This window comes from Hetaerina americana, unplaced genomic scaffold (genome assembly GCF_022747635.1).
Source record: "Hetaerina americana unplaced genomic scaffold, ioHetAmer1.1.p SCAF_2, whole genome shotgun sequence".
In the NCBI taxonomy this organism is placed as follows: domain Eukaryota; kingdom Metazoa; phylum Arthropoda; class Insecta; order Odonata; family Calopterygidae; genus Hetaerina; species Hetaerina americana.
In genome coordinates, this window is record NW_027286763.1 from 35256381 (window position 1) to 35281538 (window position 25158).

The 25158-nt window shown below is 36.5% G+C and overlaps 1 protein-coding gene across 1 annotated transcript in view; it reads right to left on the reverse strand.

The window, feature by feature from the left end:
* The window catches only part of LOC139687495 (putative fatty acyl-CoA reductase CG5065), a 77396-nt gene that overhangs the window by 29638 nt on the left and 22600 nt on the right, over positions 1–25158 (reverse strand). The window contains exons 2-3 of the mRNA XM_071584681.1: positions 1075–1337; positions 920–964 (exon numbers count right to left, since the gene is read on the reverse strand). Of these exons, the coding sequence (XP_071440782.1) occupies positions 920–964; positions 1075–1296 (267 nt within the window). The 5' untranslated portion in view covers positions 1297–1337. The remainder of the gene's footprint in view (positions 1–919; positions 965–1074; positions 1338–25158) is intronic.

Consider the following 25158-nt stretch of genomic DNA (forward strand, 5'->3'; position numbering starts at 1 on the left):
TTTTTGTGAGGGATATTATGATCTTATAGTTGTGCAAAAACCAACTTTCCAATAGAGGTTCAGAAACCCTAGTTTTTATGTCAATCACTGCAAAAAAAATTATCCGCAAAATTGTAGTTTACATGATTTTAATTGATACTAATAATAATCAAAGCTCTTTAATATACTATTCTTCTGCTGTATCAACTATAATAATTATTTACCAGATATGAGAAACTTAAATAATCATAAATGACAAAAAATAGACATAAGCATCTCCAAATTTGGTTTATCAAGTTTGGTTATTAAATAGAAATACATTTTGTTTCCCTTGATGAAACCTGAAGATTTGCACAGCTATGGTATAAAATTTAGAGTTATTAACATTATTGCAATGATATCTATTTCTAATTATGGATATATATATATATATATATATATATATATATATATATATATATATATATATATATATATATATATGTAGGTCAAGCTCAATTAATTATGATTACATATTTTAGAATCACTTTTTAATTAAAAACTTTTTAGTTAGTACTTTTCCTTCACACTCATTTTTTTTAATTAAAAACTTTTTAGTTAGTACTTTTCCTTCCTCCACAGATTATTTTTTGTCAGACTTGTAATATGTAAAATATTTTTAGCAATCCCTATGAACTGAAGTCCTCACATGTATGGTATCAATGGCTGAATAAGTCTTTTTTCAAATTTCAGATAGGTACAAAAATGTTTTGCCCCTTAAAGACAGCTGAAAAGTTGATTCATAATACAAAACCAGGTGATTGTTGATTTTCTTTTGATGGGTGCTCTCAATAATGCCATTTAATCAATAAAAAATTTTACAGCAAAGCAGCTGCCAAGCAGAACTTTGAAGTGAAAGCAACCATGGCATTATTATTGCACAGCAGTGGTTATTTTTTACCTTTGAAAGAACCTCAGGACATTCTGATCTCACTCTCTCGAACACCTTAAATTGAAAAATTAGAAAAATTGTCAAAAACAAATATTATTCAATATCAGCATGCCAATAACCTAACATAAGTTTATTAATGACAGGTCAAATCTCACTTGACTTACTGGATTTTTCAAAAACTCTGCATGTCTAGCTGCAGTATCAAGTCCTCGCTTGGGCCGTATCAACACATATACATTGGCTATTTCAGGACATGAATGTAGTAATTTTTCAACTAAAGCCTTGCCAACAAATCCGGTAGCTCCAGTGACGAAGACGGATCGTCCCTTGAAGAACTCTGGAATTGTTTGGCTGCTTCCATCAGCAATGCTTTCTGGAGGGTCCATGGAGAACCCCTTCTGCTGCACAACTCTTATTTTTCAACCACCTGGATTTAAAGAACACAAAACCATGAAATTTACATGGTCATAATCTAAAGTACCAAATACATTTATATTTATTTATAGGAAAATGTTACAAGTTGGCAATTTTCCAAGTGGCAACACACATTCAATTAAAATGTATGTATTATATATATGCATAAAATTTCACACATGTGCAATTATCATAAAAATTTTGTGCATCTTTTTAAATATATTTACATAAGTAAGGAAGGGCTCAAATAATTCTGCAGTCGACTGTTCCAGTCAGTGATAATCTTGTTGAGAAATGCAAATTTTTTAATGTTAGCTCTTTGCGACTGTCATTTCACCTTATGCTTACAGTCATTTCTCCCAATACAGTTAGCATTTCTGATGCCCTTCCTTGATTCTCCCCAAGGTTTTTCTCCCTTTTTTATAAGGAACATTCCACTGAATCTGCTTCTTTTTCTCCTTTTGTAAGATACCCAGCGCAGTATTTTTAACATTTCTGTCACAATTGCTATCCTCCAGTGCATCCCCTATACATATCTGGCAGCCTTTGTTTATGCCTTCTCCAGGCTTGCTCATTAGTAAACATTGAGAAATGCTCTCCCATTAAAATGTCATTTTTGATCATTAAGATATATCATACTGTCAAAGTCAAATGTTATATTAGATTACTAGTTGCTAAACATACTAAAAAATATGTAAAAAAAATAATTTTCATAATTTGAACCGTCAAACATTTGTAATGCATGAAAAACATCTGGAATTCAAAAATCATTTCTGATAAACTGAAATCCAAAGTTATTTTTCATAAATATATATTATCTGTTGATGCATATAACAATGAATGATGAAAGTAGTGATGATAGATTTGTTCAGTGGTAAGAGCACTATCTTCTCACACAAGGGACCTACCCTATATTTAAATACTAATAGGGCAGATTTTCCCACAGTGTTTCTCTTCATGTTAGGAATAGGGATGAAGAACATTTTAACTACCATTCTTCATCTGTTAAATTGAGCATGAAGCAGTCATATGATCTCATTTCCTTTGAAAGAGCAGGAAAATACATAATTAAAAAGCTATTCTTTCTCCACTCCCCAGAATTCAAGCTTTACTAATGTCTCATTTAAGGCAATACTAAAAACAGCAATGGCTCACCACCCCCAAAATTTAAACAAAATTCTCCTGATGCCATTAATGTGTAAATACATATAAAGAATAAAAATATATTCTATTTATCTTTCCCAAAATAGTATTCCCTTTTCAACCTGGAATCCTTTGATATTTCATTTTCCAATTAAATTTAATTATCATAATACTATTGATAACAATCAATAATTATGCATAAAAACATCTATACAGCATCTATAATTAGAATTACCACTTTCTGTTGCGTAAGTTTACACAAACTTGAAGTAACTACAAAGCAATTCGATGCATGGATATGTGAACATAATTTACACTAAGTCAAATTCAAATGACCATCCTTGAAGGCGCTCTTTTATTTTTCAATCAAATATCTCAAATACTCTTTAAATGTAAATAAAACTTTTGTCAAGTTTTTCAAGATGGTTAACATGCTGTAATTATCAACTTCCAGTTGTCTACTATATCTTCATGATGTAGGCATGTAAAAGGTAATATTAACGCTCTGCAACATTTGGGCAACTAGAAAGACCAGGAAAAATAGAGTAATTAGGGTCACGTGTACTAGTTTTAATTAGTATTCACTTCTCTAGGAATGAAAACTGGCGTGTTTAAATATCAGGATACGGGTCAAAAACAAAGTGAAATTTCCTAATGAATCAATGCTTTCCCTTTCTCCCTATTCTTTTTACAAAGATTCCATTTCCTACCAACATATATTCATGATAGGAATAAATGGCTCGGTTAAGAAAATAAATCACAGTATATCTGAAATTCGTATAAGTGCGAAAAACCTATTGGGGTCCCAAGGCCCTCTTACATTCTTGTCCATTCTCGCCAGCACCCATAACTATAGAAGCCCTGAACAGCAGTCTAGTTCAAACAAAATCAAAAGCTCCCATTGGAATAGCAATATGCGTGCTTGTGGCCATGGCCATGACCTGGCGTTGCCGATCCCATAAAGGCTGAGCAAAGCCGGCGGGTCAGCGACAGTGACTTCTGTTGTGTGGAAAACTTCCCTGGGAGTGTTGCAGTGCGTCGGAAGAGAAGTTAAACGGATTGACCCCATCGGGAGTATTCATTCAGCACGAGAGAAAGGCTAGGGCTATGAGCGAATAGCTGGTTTATCTATGCAAGCACCCTGTTTGCTTCAGCTTTAAATACAAATTAAAATATTAGTTACCAAGAGTGGCTGGTGATGAATCTGCCTCCGTGAATGCACATTCATGCCTTGAAAAGAGCATATCTTAGGCATTGCGTTATCTATTTATTTTCACCTACGTGGAAAATCCTCACGGTATCAGGAAGCTACTTGTTTCATTATATTGTAATAACAAACAAATTTAGGAACAGCGTGATAAATTCGGAAAGTTTTCCGAGAGCGGATGTGGATTCGATTCATTATTTAGCGCCAGCATGTAGCGTCGCAAGTCACACAGGGAAGATAGATAAGGAATAAGAATGTGACACCATTAACCGGAACTAAATTAGAGTAATAAGAAGCAGTGAAAAATATAGGTGAGGACAGAGTGAGGGATAGAGCAGAAAAAAATGGGAACCGAAATTATGGGCAAAGGTAATGGGAAGATTACAAGGGTAGATTGTAAACACAGAATTTAAGAAAAGGAAGTACAAAGAGATGAAAAATAAACTAATGAGGGAAACTAATAGGGCGAAAGAAGCTTGACGAAGGATATAGTGCTAGGACATGTTGGGTTTAAAAAGGTTGAAACGCAGGTGTACTTAAATGTTTCCGTAAACGTTTAAGAAAAAAATTTTAATGGGTAAATTCTTCGCAATAATGAGGCCAAAATTTGGGTGGAAACATGACTGGGACTTGGAATAAATACTTATGTTGAGAAAAGACTCATTCAAACAGTGATGTGGAATGTTGGTTTGTGCAGCAAGGAAAAACGACTATTGAAGCAAGACAATAGTAGTCGATTTAGAGTTTAGGGTGAGGAGACGGTTGGAAATGGTAAAATTCACACAAGGAAAACAAACTAAAAACTACCACGATTGGTGAGGGAGGATAAAGGATTGTATCCAAAGGAGACAGGAAAGGTGTATGCAGAGCATTTTGATATGCGATGGGATGTTAAGGACCATGATAGAGCGAACGATAGGCAAGAGAAGCGGGAGGAAAAGGATAGCCAAGTGGATGGAATGAAGGGAGTTAGAATGGGTGAGAAAATTAAGGTTTATTTTAGCATGAGGTGCCAGGTCGCGTGTTGTCCAGCAAGGCTAAGTGTCAACCCTGTGTTCATCCATAACCTACCTTAAACGGTAGACTACAAAACTATAACCTTTTTCACTTTGAAGAAAATAAATATACCACTAGAGTCATCCCTCGCGTCTATGCGGCTTTCAACAACAAAAATTAGAACGGTAAATACTTGTGATTAACAGCATAGAAGGGCGAAATACGGTAAAACTTGAAGATAAAACCCTCAAACATAAGTTAATTAATACATTTAAAGGGATAATAAAGAAGACTGCTCTTGAAGTCAACTTCTGTGCTCTTTCAGCTTCAAGATCTAATTTTAGATCATTTCCTATTCGATGCATTTCCAATCTCTGCTTTAGCATAACTTTCGGCGAATCCCAGAAAAATGAAAATGGCTGAGGATTGAGAAGCAATGTTTAGCATAATGATAACGATAAATGGCATGGCAATAAATTTTAAAGGCAACTAAAAGAAAATTCTTCCTTGGTAGTTTAAGAACTGAAAATAATGATAGAAATAAATAATCACTCTCAGGGTAGGCACTGAAAAGTGGAAAGACCCTTAAAAATATAAGTAAGTAAATAATTACTTACGGGGCTTTTTTGCTTTTAAATCGCGTAAAAATTTCAAATGCGGGCATTTCTTCTACAGATGAGGGAATGGTTACCGTTAGGATTTCAAGGTGCGCCAATGGCTGAGGACACAGGGATTTCGGTAAGCGCTAATTAAACCTCGGTTCAGGAAAGCGAGAAGTCTCGATGGATCTCTTCTCATTCCAAAATGACGATTTTAAATATTCCTGATTGTCTCCTTCCCTCAACGTGGCTTTTCCAAGGGATGCATCTGAAGTTTGTGTTAACAACAAATATTTTTAAAGCCTGTTACAACTTTATGAAAGGCAAAATACCTCTTACTTGAGGGATCTTGGTCTGAAAACAAGTATGAATTGACTGAGGTATAACGCATCACAAATTACCTTGAATTTAAGATATTTCTATGATGCCACGTCACATCTTTCATTCACGCGACATATTTCAAGCACGACGCCAGAGGCTATCGAGCGAGTCACCCATCGGACTAATTTGTTCGGAGAAATGTCCCTCCAAGCAATGTTATTTGCTATACATGAATACTGAGAGGCTGTATGCCAACATGAGTATGGAGTTTGGAAGTCCGTGGATTAGAGGCTCGGGCCATTAGTGTACTGACTGAAAAAGGAGGTGGACCTTCTCAACCTGGAACTAGGGGAGAAGGCTTCAAGATTAAACGACTCGTTTATTTGAAAAAAAAAGGATACATACATCGGTTTGAAATATGAAAATACAATGCAGAACAATATGGAAAAAATAAGTAATGCTTCAAAAAGGGTTCGTAAAAAATAAACGGCTGGGAAAATAGATGGGACGGACCGAGGTGTGTGAATTTCACGCGCAATTGCACAAATTTCCACTAAGGCTCGATTCGAGGAAAATCTGCTCCATGCAATCCCTACAAACAGCCCACAAATATGGCAACATCGGACTCCATTTCATTCGCTACTAACCGATGGAAAATTGATGCGCTGCACCGCAAAAAACAGCTTTCATGATGAAAAGTTATATTACGGACAAGAAGTGATTATATTCTACGCGAGATTGTAATCTCTACTCGATTTTTCGGGATTTCTCCGCGGCAGATGACGAAATGCAATTAACACCTACTTCAGAAATCTGCCCGTTCCAGGCACCTCCACTTTTCATCCCCTCCCTTCTGTCAACCCACTTCCCCTCTCTCTTTATTCCCTTTTCCCGTATCACATCCCTTCGCCCCCACGAGGCCTGCACTAAACGGCCCCACGCCCTTCACACGCCACCGACCGTGCACAACCGCGACACCCCCGCCAAGGACCACGAACCTCGGGAGTACAAAAGGCTGGTAATGAGCGTCGAGCCTTCATGCTGTCACAAACAGCCCGACCTCCCAGACAACCTCATCACTACCTGCCCACCACTATTTCAGGCATTCCCAATTAGAGTGAATTCAACGAACATTTTTGACCATGCTTCCCCTTAGCGAATGGTCCAAATACTATATATTGTTTGGCAACCAAGAGTCCTAAAAACCTACATCTAAACATCGGAAAATTTTTGAATTTGGCCTCTTATTGCATTACCGTAATGGCACCACGAAGAACTTCACGAATATTTTTTTTGTCAAGAGTGTCCGAGTTATTTTCTTCGAGGATTAATATTACTTCCATTTCATGGCACCTCAGAGTCGATAGAATAAAACAGGGAATATGGCTGAGGAAATGAAATGTAGGAGAATTGGTCGAAAAAAAGGAAGGAATAAATGCTAATACGAGGGCAATCCCAAAAGTACCTGACCCAACAAAGAAAAAACAAAACTTTTGGAAAAAATTTATTTATTTTTCAACATATTCTCCTTTCAGCTCTATACACGTTTCCCAGGGGTGTTCAATACGTTAGATAACCTTTTTATAATAAGAACTGTCTTGCTCCTCAAAATAGCCATTAACTGCCGACATCACTTCTCCTCGGTTGGAAAATCTTTGACCACCGAGCCATTTTTTCAAGTTTGCGAACAGAAAATAATCCGAAGGGGCTAAATCTGGTGTATAGGGTGCACGAGGTGGCAATTCAAACTTTAATTCATGAATTGTGGCCATTAAAATAACGGATTTGTGATCTGGTGCAATGTATTGATGAAACAACACTTTCTTTTTAGCCAAATGCGGCCGCTTTTGCCAGATTCCTTCGCTCAAACGTTGCAATAAGTTCGAATAATAGTACTCGCCGTTGATAGTTTTTTTCTTTTTTCAAGATAGTCAATGAAAATTATCCCACGCACGTCCCAAAAAACCGACGCCATGACCTCGCCCACAATTCAAACGGTCTTCGCCTTCTTTGTAGACGGTTCTCCCTTTTGAATCTATTGGATGTTCTTTTGTCTCGGGTGTAAAGTAATGGACCCATGTTTCATCCATGGTTATGACACGGCGCAAAAATTCTTCTTTGTTGCTGTGAAACTTCGCTAAACATTCAATTGAAATATCTTCACGATACTGACTTTGCTCGAGTGTGAGCAAACTCGGCACCCATCTTGCACACAGCTTTCTCAATTCTAAATTTTCAGTTAATATGCTATGTGCCACACTTTTTGAATTGCCTACTATATATGCTAGCTCGCGCGCTTTCAGTCGACGATCATCTAGTATCACTTTTTGGATTTTCTTCACCGTTTCTGGAATCGTCACCTCATTTGGTCGACCAATGCGATGCTCATCTTGACAGTTCGTACGGCCTCGTTTAAACTCTGCTACCCAATATTTTACTTTTGTAAACGAAGCAGCAGACTCACCCAGAGTAGAATCCAGTCCAGCTTTAATAGTGGTTGGGCTGAGGTCTTTCAAATAAAAGTTTTGTATCAAATAACGATGACCAATTTTCTCCATTTTCACAAATTCATTAAAAACGTTCACTATTGATGGTTGCCAAACAAATACTTAACGACGTGGTATGAAAACGCAGATAGATTTAGAAGTACAAAGAGTTAAATAATAAATTGAGATGGGTAGCAAATAGAGCAAAAGAAGCGTGGTGGAAGACGCAGTATGAGGATATGGAAAGTTTACAGAGGAAAGGTGAAATTGTTGCGCGAACCAGGAAGGTGAAGGCTCTGTCAGGAAGTAAGAAGGGAAAACCTGTGATTAAAATAGAAGATAAGTCAGAAAAAAAAATTTCTTGGGCTAGAGAAGATCCAAGAAAGACGGAAGAATAGTTAGAAAAACTATGGTGAAGGCACTAGGCCATAAAGCTTAGACATAGAGAAGGGATATGACGTAGATGAGGACCGCTTAGGTTCAGGCTTACTCGATGACGAAATAGAAAGGGCATTCAGGGTATTGAAATCAAATAAGTCCGATGGGGTAAACAATTTCCCGCGGAACTACTTAAATGTCTAGAAAAACGCGGTAAGAGTTTTATGAACTAATTCTCTTCTTATCTAACTCAGTATTCATCAGGGAGGAATTTGGCTGGAAGATTTCGTTAGATTAGTAATAGTTCCTTTTTAAAAATGTGTAAAGGCTACACACCTTATGTGAGGATTACAGAACAATAAGTTTACTTCCGCAAGCAACTAAAGTAGTTCTCAGGGTCACCAGAGGATGAAATGCAAGGCAAATGATTACTTACAATGCGATCAGTTTGGTTCAGGAGCAGAGATGCACACGTGATGCCATTGGAGTAACGACATCACTACACGAGAGGAACATGAAAAAATATGACGTTTTCGTCTGTTTCGTAGATTTCGAGAAAGCGTTGATAGATAAGAGCAAATTGCGTGAAATTAGTGACTTTGTTGCATAAAATAGTAGAACGGGTTGTAGATTGGAGAAAGTTGCAGTACCAATTCAAAAAAGCATCCTCCAGATGCTATCATCTTTACACATTGGTATCGATTCTCTGTCTGAAATTAATCGAAATGATATTGCTGATAGATATTTCTGGACAAAATATTATTTCCCAGAAGTTTTGACTCTGAATACTATACATGTACTTAACTGCCTCTCTGACTATCTTCCACTCTATTCAATTACTCAGCAGAGGTAGACTACTTGGCTAGACTTGGATAAATAATTAATTAAGTTTGAAATGATACCATAATCCAGGACGTAGTCCAAAAGATAAAAGGAGTTAATTTCCAAAAGTCAGTGGCAGTTACTGGTGCGACCTAAAATTGAAGAAAGGGGAAAAGCTTCGTTAGGGCGGCATTCAGTAGTAGCTGGCGGGCAAGCCTGTCCCTCAGAGCGATACAGGGTAAGCATCGCAGCCTATGTGCCTGCTGGCCATTGAGCGCCAACATGACGAACGTTTTCACCCTTCCCCAATTCTCGGCGTGATGGTGATGCAAACAGACTTTTGGAAATGATAAAGCATTTTTAGTCTACATCTATATCACATCTATCCTCTACCCTATAAGCCTTCGCAAGGACGTATGACAGGAAGATCTACAGGAGGGTCCGCTTCAGCACAGCCTCATATTTGACATTTAGATAAAAATCTGATTATAATTATGAACAATATCCGGCCTCTATAAAAGGTACCTTTTATCTTTGGTAAGTATGGAGTGGAATGGCCTCCACTACTAAGGGCTTTCTCCATATGCAATATGCAAAGGGTTAGATGGAGGAAGGGACCTTATGGTTACAATTTCGCACGTATACAGACGTTTATCTATCTATTTATTTATATTCCTCGCGTCATTAGTTGTGAGATGCGAAATTTCTCAGCAACGGAGGTATTTTCACTCGAAAACTACTCATCCAAAACTTCTGTAATATATGACCTGGTTGACAAATTTCTAAGAACAAAGAAGAAGCCTATTACATATTTATCTAGACGTGGGAAACTTCTTAAGTGACCCCCGCCCGTTCCATTTGGACTCTGAAAGACCTCAATTATTCCCGGCCGGCCCGCCTTCCCTTTCCCGCTTGTGGCTTGTAATTAAGGAGAGAAATGGTTTCGATTGAGAGCAGTGGCATCGGGGCTGGGTGCACCAGTGGGGGAGGTTCCTCCTTTGACGATTGCAGGTTGGGTGAATTGGAGGGTGAGGGTGGGCCAAAGGGCAGCTGGTCACGAAAGGGGGAAGGACGTAAATAGGACCGTGATGAGCCAGCGGTTGGTTGAAGGGTAAGTGGTGCCTCCAGCCAAATAAAAAGTGATGACTGCATTACAGGCTTCCAGCGTGTGCTCACGCTACCGTTTCAGCTACCCTTTTGTGAGTGCATAGGCAAGATGTATAATCCGCCATGTTATTTTAATAGACGGATCAACGTTAAAAATTAAGTAAATTGTACAGATTGAAGCGTTATGCCGTTCAACTCTCCCTCATTTCGGAATCAAATAACATGTGCACGCGATTCGGAGACAATGTGGCTAGCGTAGTTAAAATCAATATTAATCACGCAAGAGAAACTGGCAACAAATAACATTTGTTGACATTTGACACGTACCAGTCCAAAAAACGAACTGAATTATCGATAGGCATAATTACGGGTGACATCCAAAACAAAAGTAATCTATGCATGTATTAAACTGTAGATGCCCCAAAGTAAGAGAGTAGACCTGGAACATATGTATAATCCTCATAAGTTTTTAAACGAATAATAAATGCTTCACAGATAAATGTTTTCAATAATTTCCAACATAAAGAAAATATAAACAGAATACTTTCATGAACTTGAATATGCTTCCCTTTGAAGTGCGTTGACAAAGCTTCATTAACGTTTCTGGAGACCAATGGTTTCTAAATATGCCTGGGAACAAACCGTGCGTATGGTTTCTTCTGATGAAGAGATAGATCAGAAGGTAAGCATAGGAAAATAAAGTACCTGGCGATAGTGGAAGTTTTGGGAACAATACACTTACTTATTTGGCAATGGAAACTAATTATCCTTGCAGAACTATTTATTTATTTATTTATTCAGTATAAGTCCGAAAACAGCGCATTCTGACCTTTACATCGAACTATTAACAACGATAACAATGATCACATTTACAAACACCCAAGCCCTAGGTGGAGAAAAACTCACCCCGGCGGGAATCGAACCCGCGACCCTTGGAATGGCAGACGAGGACGTTACCCCGCCGCCACCGGGGTCGGCGCCGGCGCTTATTAAGAGATAATATAGCCTTTATGTCCACCGGAATAATGACAAGGCACCTTATTCTCTACGCAGCACTCTTTTTACCTATTGTAATCATTTGACCTCTTTGTCTGCTTCATCCATCAGCTACCTTTGAGTCTGACATAATTATACAACTCTGACTAAATAACTCAAATATGAAAACCTTAGAATGCCCAAGGACACGCGTTGCCGAGGAATTTATTCCGTTATCTGACACGAGAGGATAAAGAAATACAAATTATTGAATTAGATATTTTACTATATTCGAACATAATTTGAATCAGTAGATCTCTTCCATTTAACATATAGCTATCACAGTATGGATTTCATTGAAACGGGGATAGAAAATTTTTGCTGCGTTGCTAAGGTCTGTTTACGTAATATCTAAAACAATATATATTTGACACGTTTTAGAAATATGTACGCCGTTATAAACAGGAAAACCATTGTAATTCTAAATATTTTAGTTTTTGTCAGTGGATGTAAGAGTTTATCGAAGGAGCTGAATACATTGCATACAAAGACATTTTTGTGTATTTAAAAATAATGCCAATTGGTAAAATTTAATTCATATATTTTACAGCAATTTACTGGCGAACGTAAGTTTTTGATGAAGAACTAAGCACTGTCACTCTTCTAAGCTCCTTCTAGATCATCAATAAATACCCTAAAACCTCACTTTATACGTGCAGTAAGCCAATTTTCAAATCCAAATGCTTTCTAGCTACTGTTATTCCTTTGAAAATGCCTTAACTTTTCCCCCTTCGAGCTTGCCTATCAAATATTCTTCCGTCTCATATAGTCTTCAACTTCCTATTACTTCTCAAAATCTCTTGGATCTACTTTTGTTGTCTTCTTCGAATTTCTCCAAACAACCTCCTCTCATTCTCCATCAAGTGCAGAAATTGTTCACTACCCAATAAATCAAAATATAATGAAGGTAAACAATAAAACACATTTGAGAAATAAACGACACAAAAGATATTAAACCTAGCAAAAAAATTATCGGGAAAAAGAAAACTAATGAGTTGGAATGAACGAGGCAGTGAATAGTAGTGGCATTAAGAAAGTTCTGGATATTTAGGATATTTATGTCAATAATGAAATTATGAATTTTGGTAATGAGCATTGGGTAAAATTAAGTGTGCTGCTTAAATGTACATTTGTGCACCAGCATACACGTCCCTTAAAGTGGGTGTTTTTTACCCTTTCCATCACCATTTAAACATCCTCCCTCATCCTTTACCATATCCATCTAGTGTTTGTCTGTCACTCACCTTTTTGGTGAATCACGGAGTATTTGTGAAGATGCAGATGTATCAATATCCGTGGATCTCAACTTATTTTTCACGCATGTGAACCTTTGCAGCCAAGTTATTTCAGAAGTCAACACCTTACAATGGCCAGGGCAAAAAACCGGGAGGTCGGGAGGCGGCAGAAGGTAAGGGGAAATGGACGGGTGGTCACCCGGACCGGCCTGCTACACCAGATTCAAAACCCTCTCCGTGGTCACAAGGATCAATCCAATTTCCAAGGAGACCATAGGACAAGGATCTTAGCAATGGAAAATATTAATGGGCCATTTATGACAGGAGAATGTCTTTCCATTAAAGCGGCTTGACATAAATGTCTCACAGTCTTAAAATTCGTCTCAAAGTATCTCACGATTGTTTTAATCATTTAGAGAAGTACTCATTCGTGTAGATTTCCAACTGTTAATATCCTATGATAATATCTTAATAGTCCCGATAACACAAACATTTACCCATCGTAAAAGGTCATGATTTGAGGTTGGTGACGTGGATATATCACGAAAGGAAATATGTTTTTGGATCTCAGAAAGCCTTTGGGGCAATTTAATTGGTATTTGGAACTTACATGCACGAGACTATTTCCAAAATGACCTTTTTCATCAAGAAATCGAGGGCTGCAATCAAACCTCAAAACGGTTACACTATCTCGTCGTCGTTAATTTTCCCAGAAACCCTAACAGACTCAGAGAAATCTTCTCCGCAGCTGCGATTATGCAACAGCCCAGTTATCTAAGGCTTCCTTTTTAATGAGAGTTTCGTTCATGATCCTGGTGTTCGGTTGAGGAGCGTCAATTAGAGTTACACTCAATGCGTTATTTAGATCGTAATAACGCAAGACCGATTTCAACGCATGTTCTTTACCTTTTTCACCACAGGTATTATCTTCTGGATATCGTTGGCGTCTTCTTTGTAAGATACTGATCTCTGTTGTAAACTTCCAACAGGGCTGAGTATCTTACAAAGAACATTTTTCAATCCAATGCCCAGTAATACGATCTTTTTATTTCTAACTGTTTCAGCGTGTCCATTTTTTGCAGCCTTTTCGTACACATCTCTGAAAAAATAGTCAATCTATTCCCGAAAGACAAATTTAGGATACCGCACAGCAACAGGAGAACCCTGCGAACGATTTTCAATAGGACCAAGGACAAGGTGCAAAACATGGAAAAAAATGGCATTTAAAATTTAAATGTAAAGATTTCAAAGCAGTCTATATATAGGACAAACAAACGGAAAGATCATTCAAGCTACGTGCTGAGGAACGCAAGCGGAATCTGCGGAAGGGGTATGTCACCCAATCCCATTTCCCCAGCAACTATGGGAACTGGAGCATAAGAGTGACTATATTCCGATCATACCTTACCTCGAGGAAAAGGGACAAAAAATGAACACGCTTGGAAGAGTTAGAAATAAAAAAGAGTGTATTGCTGGGTATTCGATTGAAAAATCATCTTTGTAAGATACTCAGCTCGGTTGGAAGTTTTATTGCCCATCAAAAAAGTGTATTCGTAAGCTCTGTGTCGCCCCCCTCCCCCCCGTTCATAATCCTTTCCTTCCTACACATAATGTCTCCCCTCCCCTGTCAGCCACCTCATTTCACCAACCTACGCTTCTCCTTCTCCTCCCACACCAGGTCGCGTCCTAGCCAATATTTCCTCTTCCGCCCTTTCTGCCACAAATTCCCTTCCATAGCTCACCTCCCTCCCTAACGCGAATATATTAATGTCCTGGTCATGCATCATTTTGGGTCTATGAGTCGAAACCGGTAGTATTATGAAGTTATATTCGTGAAGAAATTACCAAGTTTATTTATTTAGTGACGACTAACTCATCAAAAAATGGAGTTTTTCTAGCAAAGAAAAATCAATAAATTATAACCAGTTAGTTTAAATAATTTGAAAATGGAGTTTTTCCGCATGACAAAGTCAACATGGTTTTAAAATTCTAGGTTCTCTTCCGTGATTTTTACTAATTGCAGCGCAGAAAAGAATATTTTCTTCTTTACAGTATACCCTGAAGAAGAAATCGAGATTTTTAGTCTGTGACGGAGAACTTCATTCCCGACGATTTTCAATATGTATTCCAGTAATCCTTATATGATCATTTTAGATAGGAAAAATGTAGTGACTATTTCTTCTTTTACTCGTAGTTTTTTTAGTCTAATATCACGAAAATCGATTTAACAATTATTTTGCAACTGTTTTATGAATTTAAAATTTTGATAAATCAACGTCGCTACAAATAGCTTTTATTTATTTTCAATAAAAATACATTCTTATTCTATGTTTTAATATAATGTCATTTAACATTGTTTTTAATAAGTTAAATCGAAGTTCTAATACCATGAAATGAAACCATCCATATAATATTTCCTTTGTCTCATTTTTTCTTAAATTTAAACAGAAATACAAAAAGAATGAAATTGTAATGTTTTTTTCTGCAAATATTGTCAAAAGATTTATATTTAAATGTGCGTAAGCCTTTTTCAATAATATACACTCTGCAAATGGCATTCGTATGCCATTCATTTTATGGCTATTAGTCGACTTATTTATATTTAGCATTAATAATTTATTCTGCACGCACGAGTATATATAACCATGAAAACGTTAACTGAAGTAGGTGCCTGCACTTAATTACACCTTTGAATAGATATATTTTTTAAATATATATCTTTTTGAATAGATCTCACCACATTGTGACTGCAATTTTTAATCGAGTAAGACACCTGGAAACGATTCTTTTTTCACACGGCTCATCTGAGAGTATTAGGAAGAGTATATGTTTACTAACAGAGGGAATGTGTCTTTAATATCAATTTCAAGAATTTTTCATCAAGATTTAATCGTCATCAATCCTTCAACCTGAATATTGGATGACTGTAGCCCTCCTATTCTCACCATACTAATTATTTCATGCCCTAAGAGCTCTTCTATCCTACATCCTTCTTTATGTGGCTGATTTTTTTGTCCCTTGACGTTTCTCCAAAACGTTTCCATCTATTTTTCACTCTTTTATATTCTTTACAAATCCTTTGTGTCTCATGGTGACCCGCACTTTTTTTGATGGCACTCAATGTAGTTATCTTTTATCTTTTACTCTTCTTCATACTTCTTCATTTCTAACATAATCTTCCCTTCTGGTCTTCTGCCAAAACTATGTTTTGAAGGCTTCTACTCTCCTCCGTTTTCCAATCCTGTCTAAGGTCTCAGTTCAAGGTACATCCGTCATAATTAGTAAGAGCGAAACAAAAAAGACAGCTGTCGATATAATTTGGCAATTAATTTTCACCCGTCATCCAATTCTTTGATCTACAAAAACGAAAAGACGATTTAATAATTCTATCTTGTCTCAACCGAGAGGCATGAAATAAAAAGAATACCCCAATGTTAAGAACTAGTTTCTATTATAGCTTGAATTTATGATTTTCATCATAAAATATAAATTGAATCTATTCCAAGTCATCAATTAGTTTGTTTACTGATACTGCATAGATGGGTTACAAACGAGAAAGCCGATTTTATGCATGGGGAGATATTTCAATTCGAAACGGTGATCTTTTCTATGTGAGGACCTTTACTGTTGTTATTACGGAGAAATACGCTGCATATACACCACATGAAATTTTCGACTCCTTACTACGTTTTCCTTAGCAAGTTCTCATAAAGAATAGCGAATCTATTTCGTCTTCAGCGGAATTAGATGAATATATAAAAATTGAGTACTTTAGGTATGTCTATCTTACTTTTTTGCCTAGAAAACATCTTTAGCCAGTCAGAATAAATAAGAAGTAATAAGAATGAATACTACAGAAAGGTTTGGATTCCAATTGCTAAAATCTCAATATTTTGGTTTTAATTTCCGACGACTGAAGGGAAACTACGAGAAGTTACCACTACACTATTTGTGTAACTCGCTAATTTTCGTGCATGGAGACGCCAAAGAGTAAATAATTTAAGAGTTGAGGAATACAGAATGCAAGGTATTTTTCCCCACTCTTATTTCTGACACGACTGGAGTCGAAGCATAGGCATCGTCTCCAGATACCTGAAGTTCACTCCTATGGCGCAGATTAGATGACATTTTAGGAGCAATTAAGCCAAAATTTCAGAAAAATGTTCGCTTTTAGGAACAGAGCCGTTTCTTATAAGAGTATCTTTGATACGAGTTATCTCGTATCCTTTCAAATAATTTTCATTTTTGTTTTCTCCAAGCCATTTCTTAGCTCAAACTTGCAAATGATTGGTGCTAAGAGTAGAAAGGTAATAATATGTATTACATTGCTTTAGTGGTCTACTTTTAGCCAATTATCTGATGGTCCTTCCACACAGAGGTCACTAATAATATTTTGCTATAGTCATTCACTCATTTGAATGGGTTTTTCCCGAAATAGAGTCCATAAAATCTACTTATAAACCATAATCACGTGGTGATAAAATCATACTAAATCACGCACGTAATGTGGTTAAGTCACACTAAGAGGAGTAAAAGGGACTTTAAGCGTATTAAAAAAATTATATACATAATGTCTGTATCATCTCTTTTAATTGTTATTTCTTTGAAGTAGCTGTTTCTTTGTATTTCAAATAGTTGATTAGTTTTTCAATTAGCTTGACCCTTATTTCCGTTTTTAACACTTAGCGTGTTATTTTTACGTTTTGCATCAAGGGAATTTCATAATTTATTTTCTGTATGCTTTTTTCTACCTTTTCTCGGGTTTCTCTCATTTCTATCACTACGTGGACGGTTTCATTTGCGTCATTTCATCAGAAATTTCACACCAAGGGGATCCTTAAGCTTTCTCTACAATTGCTAATTTTATTTTAGCATTGATTCGAAGGATTTTTGGGATCTCCGCACCTTAATTCCATCTATACAAACGCAGAACCTCGGGAAAGCAAAGAGAAAATCGTACGCTGTGATTTTAAACGTGCTTATTTCACATTTTCCGACATTTATTTAGTTTTGTGTTCTTGAAGTAACATTTGAAACGGGGATTATTCATCTTCAAACACTTCTAGCTTGCATTTCGTGATACGGTTGTACAATTCACAAGTTCATTTTTGTCGCACTAACAATACATTGAGAGCAGTTAAAGAGAGATTAAGTGTTTTTCAAAATAAAACAGGTCTTTCGCGTTGCAGATCAGGCTATTTTGGTGGCTGCAACGCTCGCCTGCTCATTCAAAGGTCATGGGTCTGAGTCTCGCTTTGGACATGGACGTCGCGCAACACTGGCTATTAGCCCTATGTAATGATGCTTCATGACGAGCAAAGGGGGATACCAGAAGTAAATGGACTAAGCAGTCACATTGAAATTAATTAACAATCTAAAAAATAATTACTTAATACTTATTCGTTCTCATATAATTACAAGTGAAAGATACAGTGGCTCAATTTAACACAAGATTAGGAATTTCCAAATTTAAAACAATCTTAGAGATCAGCTTCTACATATACTTTATCTGTCCTCTTTAAAAGCTTCCAAATGATGGAGTGTGGATATAACATCATACTAATGGTTAAACGCATGTGATCTTCTCGGCGAATGAAAAATGTTTTACGGAAATATTTCAGGTTCCAAGGAATTTCACGACGAATACAGAAAAAATTGTTGAGGTTATGCATACTGTGCGTCACATATCTACAAGTAAATCGTAAATCAATCACCGTGAGCAGCAGTTAGGGCGTGTATACCGTAAATTAATTTTGTAACGTAACTTTAAGGACAATAGAAGATAAAACAAATTTAACTATACTATATACCCAAGTAATTCGGCACATCATGACCGACAAAATTTTATTATAACAGCAGACCCCTTTTCGAGGGTAAAATGGTGATTTGAATCATTCGACTGTTTAAATATTTCCCATTTCTTTAGTTACATCTTTTATTCCCAATATTGGTGGATGTGTGGATCCAGGAGCATTTAAATTTCTTTCTTTCATGTTAATTTGCTAAGTAACGAACACCATCGAAGTTTATATCAAATCTTAAATATCGAGCCAACATGAATATTTCTATCGCCTAATTTGAACATATCACGTATAAACAGAAAGCTCTGTTTCACAAGTATTTTTTCTACGAAGGTAGGGTTCTGTATCATTGGCTGTTATGGCCAAAAGGACATAATTCGCCATTATCACAAATACAACCCAACATTATCATTTAATGTTCCCCCACACATTTTTGGCCTTGATTTGATCTTACATCAAGCCGGACGATAGTGAAAAAAATCGTTATGTCATGGGAATATATTTTGGGCATAATATACTGATTACAGATAACTTTGAAATATTCCCCATCGCTAAATTTTTGACCTTTTCGCCATCACAAATCGACCAAGACGGCGTTATCTTTTAGAATGCACGAGCAAATAGTTTCCATGAAAAATTAGGAAAATTTTCACTAGCAGCATATATTAACGTTCCCCTTTCTGAATGCTATAAAGAGTGAAATAAGACAACGTCTGTCTCCATATGAATACACCCTATCAACCCCCTCTCCTCCCCCACCATACATAGCACCTCCTCGTTACTTTTACTTTATGTCCGCTTAATCTTCATCCTTCTCTACGGCCAAATTTCAAAAGCTTGTAATCTACGCCTATCATCCTGCTTCAATGACCATATTTCCGCGCCGTGCAAAATCACGCACTATGTCAGACTTTTGACGAGCCTTTCATTTATATCCTTACTCAATGTCCTTGTCATCAAATCCCTCCTACTTGTGATTTTGTGTTTCGTGATCGTATGTTATTTACTTGATGCAATTTTCCTCCTTATTTCTTTACTACTTTGACCATTTTAGTCAAAAACACTTCCAAACTTGGTAAACTGTTCTTCGTGCTCTAGTTTTTGCCCTCTTATTTTCACGTCTAAGGTAGCCCTTCTCTTTCTCGAAAATCGCATGAACTTTTTTATTGACTAAATGAATGAATCAACACTGCCTAATTTCAGTGCTTTCAGTTTCAAAGCAGAATTTCAGGTATTTTTTCACGTTATATTCAAAATCTCAGTTTTATTTAACTTGAAATATTAAAAAAAATGCCGGGCTATTTTCCAGGTGAGTTAAGTGCTGCAAGAAATTTCTAACTGAAAAACACATACCAGAGGAAAACTTAAGCATTGTAAAAGTCAATTAGTTAAGAAAAAGGGAAGGTAAGAACATAATAGGTAGATAGTTGTCAATGGCCAACGCACACACACAGACAAATATAAATAAATATATATATATATGTATATTTATGTGTATATATATATATAATTATGTGTGTATATATATATATATATGTATGTATATAAATATATATATATATATATATATATATATATATATATAATATATGGGTCGTGGTAGTCCAGGGGGTAGAGCGTTGGACTATTGACCGGAGGGTCCCGGGTTCGATGCCTGGGCAAGGCACTCTGGACACCTGCAGCTCCACCCAAGCTATGTGATTTTTCGGGTACCAGGTCTTCCTGGGAAAACATAACCGGCACAGGGAAAGGAACTGGCCCCCCCTACCCTGATGTGTGAATTTCACACGCCGTCGGGCTTAGTACTGGGTGAACTCTAGCATCACCTACCAAACCGACCTTCGGGTTGATTACTGTGTTTAAGGTTATATATTACACACACATACATACACATACATACATATACATTTCCCGTGTGTTTCCCGTACACACACACACACACACATACATATATATATATATATATATATATATATATATATATATATATATATATATATATATATATATACATATATATATATATATATATATATATATATATATATATATATATATACAATGTATATGTATGTGTGTGTGTGTGTACGAGTAGTAACGACATTTTAATCTTGGGGTGCTCTTACGATTTTAATCAAACTACAGTTATCTTAAATTATTGAAAATTTGTCACGTAATTGATTAAATGTTGTGAGTTCCCTGAGTCATTTACGACAGTGAATCGAAACCGAACTCATGGTGCCGGTACTATGAGTTTTAAAAAATGACCTTGAGACAAGCTCAAAGTCATATGAATTTTCCAAAACGTTGGCCTGGGTTACTTATCCATCGAGACTCTCTAACTGAAAACACTCACCAAAATACTCATTCGGGAACAGCAGACTTCACGCATTCTATTTTATGTAATTAGTTGTCTCATTGTCCACTTTGAAACTTTCACCAATCCTTTGATTAACAGCATTTTCGTGTCTAGAAGTGTTGGGCACGACTAGCGAGGTTGATGGAAATGAGAATGTATTTACGTTGGAGACGCCTGTCTCTCTCTATGTCGATTCGACCAAAAAAGGAATAGTCTCAAATTGAGGATTCAGTGTACAGTCAACCATCGGTGTACACTTGAAACCGAATTTATCATAGTAATCATAGCAAAAGAAGCACCTCACGGATAATACTTCATCATAATAACATATTGCAGTGAACAATGATGCTAAAAAATACAGCAATAGCAATCATTGCGATTGGTTAAGTAAATATTTACACATCGTAAACACCTTACATATCAACATAGACTGCACTTGATAATATTATTTATTTTACGATAAGACATTTTTAACTCTTCAATAGATATTTTCCACCAAAAATGCCCAGTTCATTTTATTTAAGCTATATAAAAGTGCTAAAACTCCATTCATTTTACGTATTACCTCAAATGAATGACAGGGATTTGAAGTAGGTGAGGAAAAATAATATATCATATACCATCACTAAATGCCAATCAATACAATGAGTTCAAGAAAATTCTCTCCTCTAAACCGACCCTGACTTACGATACCTTAATTAAAAATTGTCAATAATATTTCAAAATGATAAACTAGAAGATTCAGCCTTTCATAAACACTAAATTCGTCTCCAGTAACATTTTCTGCTAGGTTTTGTTGATGATAGAGGAACACAGGTATAAATTAAGCAAGCGAAGTAAATCGGGCTTCCATACCAATAATACAAATCTCTATAAAAGTATGTGAAATGAATGCACAGAATTTTGACACGATCGTTCGTTTCCTTCTCGCAGAATGAAGACCACTGTGGTTCCGTCGCGTAATACAGCACAGGGGTATAAGCCGAGGGGAGAGTGATTGAGAGGAGGGAAAGAGAAAGTGAAAGAGGCAGTGGAAGGATAGAGGCATGGAGGCAATCGATCCAAGGTTTTAGAAGGCACCATTTTCGGTTCGCGCCGGAACAAGGGCTAAGTCTACGCAACGAAAATTCTCCCTCCGGTCTTCACAGACCGTACGTACACACACACACCCCTCGCCGTGCTTATATTTTTGTGGCACCGCCCCTCACCCATCCCCCCTTCCCTCTGAGGGCACGCATTTGCCACATTTTGACCCTTTGTATCAATCCTAGTGTCACACAACACCACGCCCTTTCTCGATCAGTGGTGAGTAAACGACTTTCCCATGCTCGATGATTAGACAATTTAGGATGTCCGAGCCTGCTCTACGGAAGGATTTTCTTGAATGACGCACTTAAAAATACAGAACTCCTAAGCGTCCTCAGATTGCAGTAGCAGAAAAATTACTGACGACCGAATATTTATCATTCTTGCTCAAACATCAAACATTAATGCTCCATTTTACAACAAAAGGATATTATATCCAGCACTTTATTCCACCCCACCCTATGTAGGTAAACCGGCAAAGCATGCAGTATTTCATTTTAGGAAATGAACGTGATATTTATTCACAAAAATCAGCAAAACGTTTTGTGGGTCCTGGAATTTTGCCTCTTTCCTGTTTAGGCCAGACTTGATAAAATAATGTGTTTCATTTTTGTACGCAATTATGTGAATAAAAAAGTAAAATAGTAAATTCATTAACTTAGCACGGAATTGGGAAAAACTGTAGATAATAGTATTAATATAATCCCGAAGATGCCCAGGAAGACATCTGGATGGGGGTATAAGAACATAAAAGAAGAAAAATGACGAGTTCACCGAGAAAAATATCCCTTGGAATCGAATCACAATCAATCCCATGCATAAGGTCTTGAATTTCTCGGAAATATTCCTTATCTTACTGGTAACTATTATCTCACTATAAAATCGTTGCCGCAGGGCCAACCGGCTATTATATCTAATTGGAGCTTTTTGTGAGATCTTGTTTCCATGGAGAAATTCGATCGTTTCCATACAAACAATCTATCATGAGATCATAACCGCAGGGCCGTGTAATTGACTTCTTCCAGATTTCATGATACCCCTGGCGTAATATTGGAAATTCTTTTAAAAAGCGCGCGTCATTTTATGTCCCTATGTACTCCTTATTTGGAAAAAAACTTAGGCAATTAAAAAATAACACCAATGCACTATCCTAATCCTACTCCATTGTTTAATAACTTGACAGGGTGAATGAAAATAAAATTCATAATCTCGCGATAGGGAAAAGTGTGTAATTAGGTAGGGATATGATGTTCATGGAAACGAGGAAAGGTAGAGAGAAACCCTGTTTCAACATTAGCCCACTCGTAGTGACAGGTACCATGGGGTACGCTACTTAAGAATCCACCTGACGGATGGCGTACTCACCGAATACAATACTCTTAGACAATAAGCTTTATGAATATCTGTGATTCTGATTTACCCCCGCGCAAAGGTGGACCCCGTATGTTCTTGTTTGCAACCGGATTCAAATATTGACACCTCCTCGAGTCATTCCCATGGCAACGCAAGCTCGGTTTAGGCCATAAAATGGCATAGGGCGCTGAACTTACCATTTGTAGGAACGTATCATGAAGGTTGGCAACCTCCTTTTTGGCATTTTCACATCTGACATATAGCCTCGGGGCCCATTTAAAATGTTACATCATGAAATTGAAGACTTTGCATCACAAAATATTCACAAATAAATCATTGCTCTGTCGTCCCATATTGAGATACCTTCCTATTATCCTTAACATTTTCCTAACATTTTCCTAACATTTTCTTCTTCAGTATTTTGGCATGAAGCTCTAGACCATTAAATAAAAAAATCTAAAATCAGCATATTCTCTTTCACAACAAATCTCGAGCGGGGTATCAATATGAGCCCTTGAGGCCAATCGAAAAAAGTTTTCTTTCAAACACTTTACGTAATATACAGCACATTTTTTTGAAGAAATTACTAATAGTTTTTCGTGCCTCAACCACTAATAATGAAGCAGCGTCGTGAAAAATAGACACAAAATTCACTGAAATATATTAAACGTTTATTTTTACAGCAGATATGAAAGTCTTAAAGGTTAATTACAATACATGAATAATATCTTAAAAAAATTTAAATATCGACCACAGATAGGTTTATCGGAATCGCAGAGACACCAAAAGTTCTCTCTAACACGTGTCCGCGTAAAATTACCATTATAATATTATTTCGTATACTTTACTTATGAATTTACGAGGAGAAATCCTTTCATTACCAAATATAATTTTTCTCTACAAACTTCAAAACTGTAAAAAGCCAGGTAATTGTGTTAGTAATAACATAAAAGAAAAAGTTAAGAGCTGACTTGTTGGTCGGGTAATAACATAAGGAAATCCATTGCTGTGTGCCTAAATGTATATTGTATTAGTCAGATTAAACAGTAGTCGATATTTTCTTTTCATTACACGAAAAGAAATTCCATTATAATTAATCACATTGATGATGTTTACATACATTAAAAGGTATTTTAAACTCTGAACAATCTCTTCTGTTAAAATTATTTTTATGCTTAAAGATTGCGAACAAAGAGGAATGATTCGTCTTTTTCTGGAAAATATCTCCAAAGGCTTTATCATTTAATCTCCAAACCGACTACCATTCATTGAACGAACATGACGCCTTAGTACCGAAATAGTTAAAACCTCTCTGTCCCCTACCTCCACTCCTTCCCAAGAAGTAAAAGATAAGCACCCCCAGCATAACAAAAGAAAGGCTAGCCGCTCGGTTCCCATGCCGTAAAATCACGTATTGATCTAAGTCCGGTCCGGGTCCGGGAGTATGCGCGTCGTATTCGTACGTTGCCGACATACCTAATCCTGATTGTGACGATACAATATCTTATCGCTCAACCTTAACATATATATATATATATATATATATATATATATATATATATATATATATATATATATATATATATATATATATATATATAGTGGTTTATATATATGTGTGTGTGTGTGTGTGTGTGTGTTGGTCGATATTCAATAATTATGAAGATAACAAAAAATTAATTTTACTTGTATTATAACTGAAATCAGATAAGTGATATTCATGAGGGGTATGCCTAAAAATACTCCTGCAAAAGACGAATCGGAGATCACTCACTCTGAGCTTAAATTTCTTCGGTCTCACTCCTACAGTATCAAATTTATTCTTCAACCGAGTGCAATTAAAGCAGTGGGATATATATTACCCCAGCGAAAGCCGACCTTAGAAAAACTACTCAACGTGGAAAGG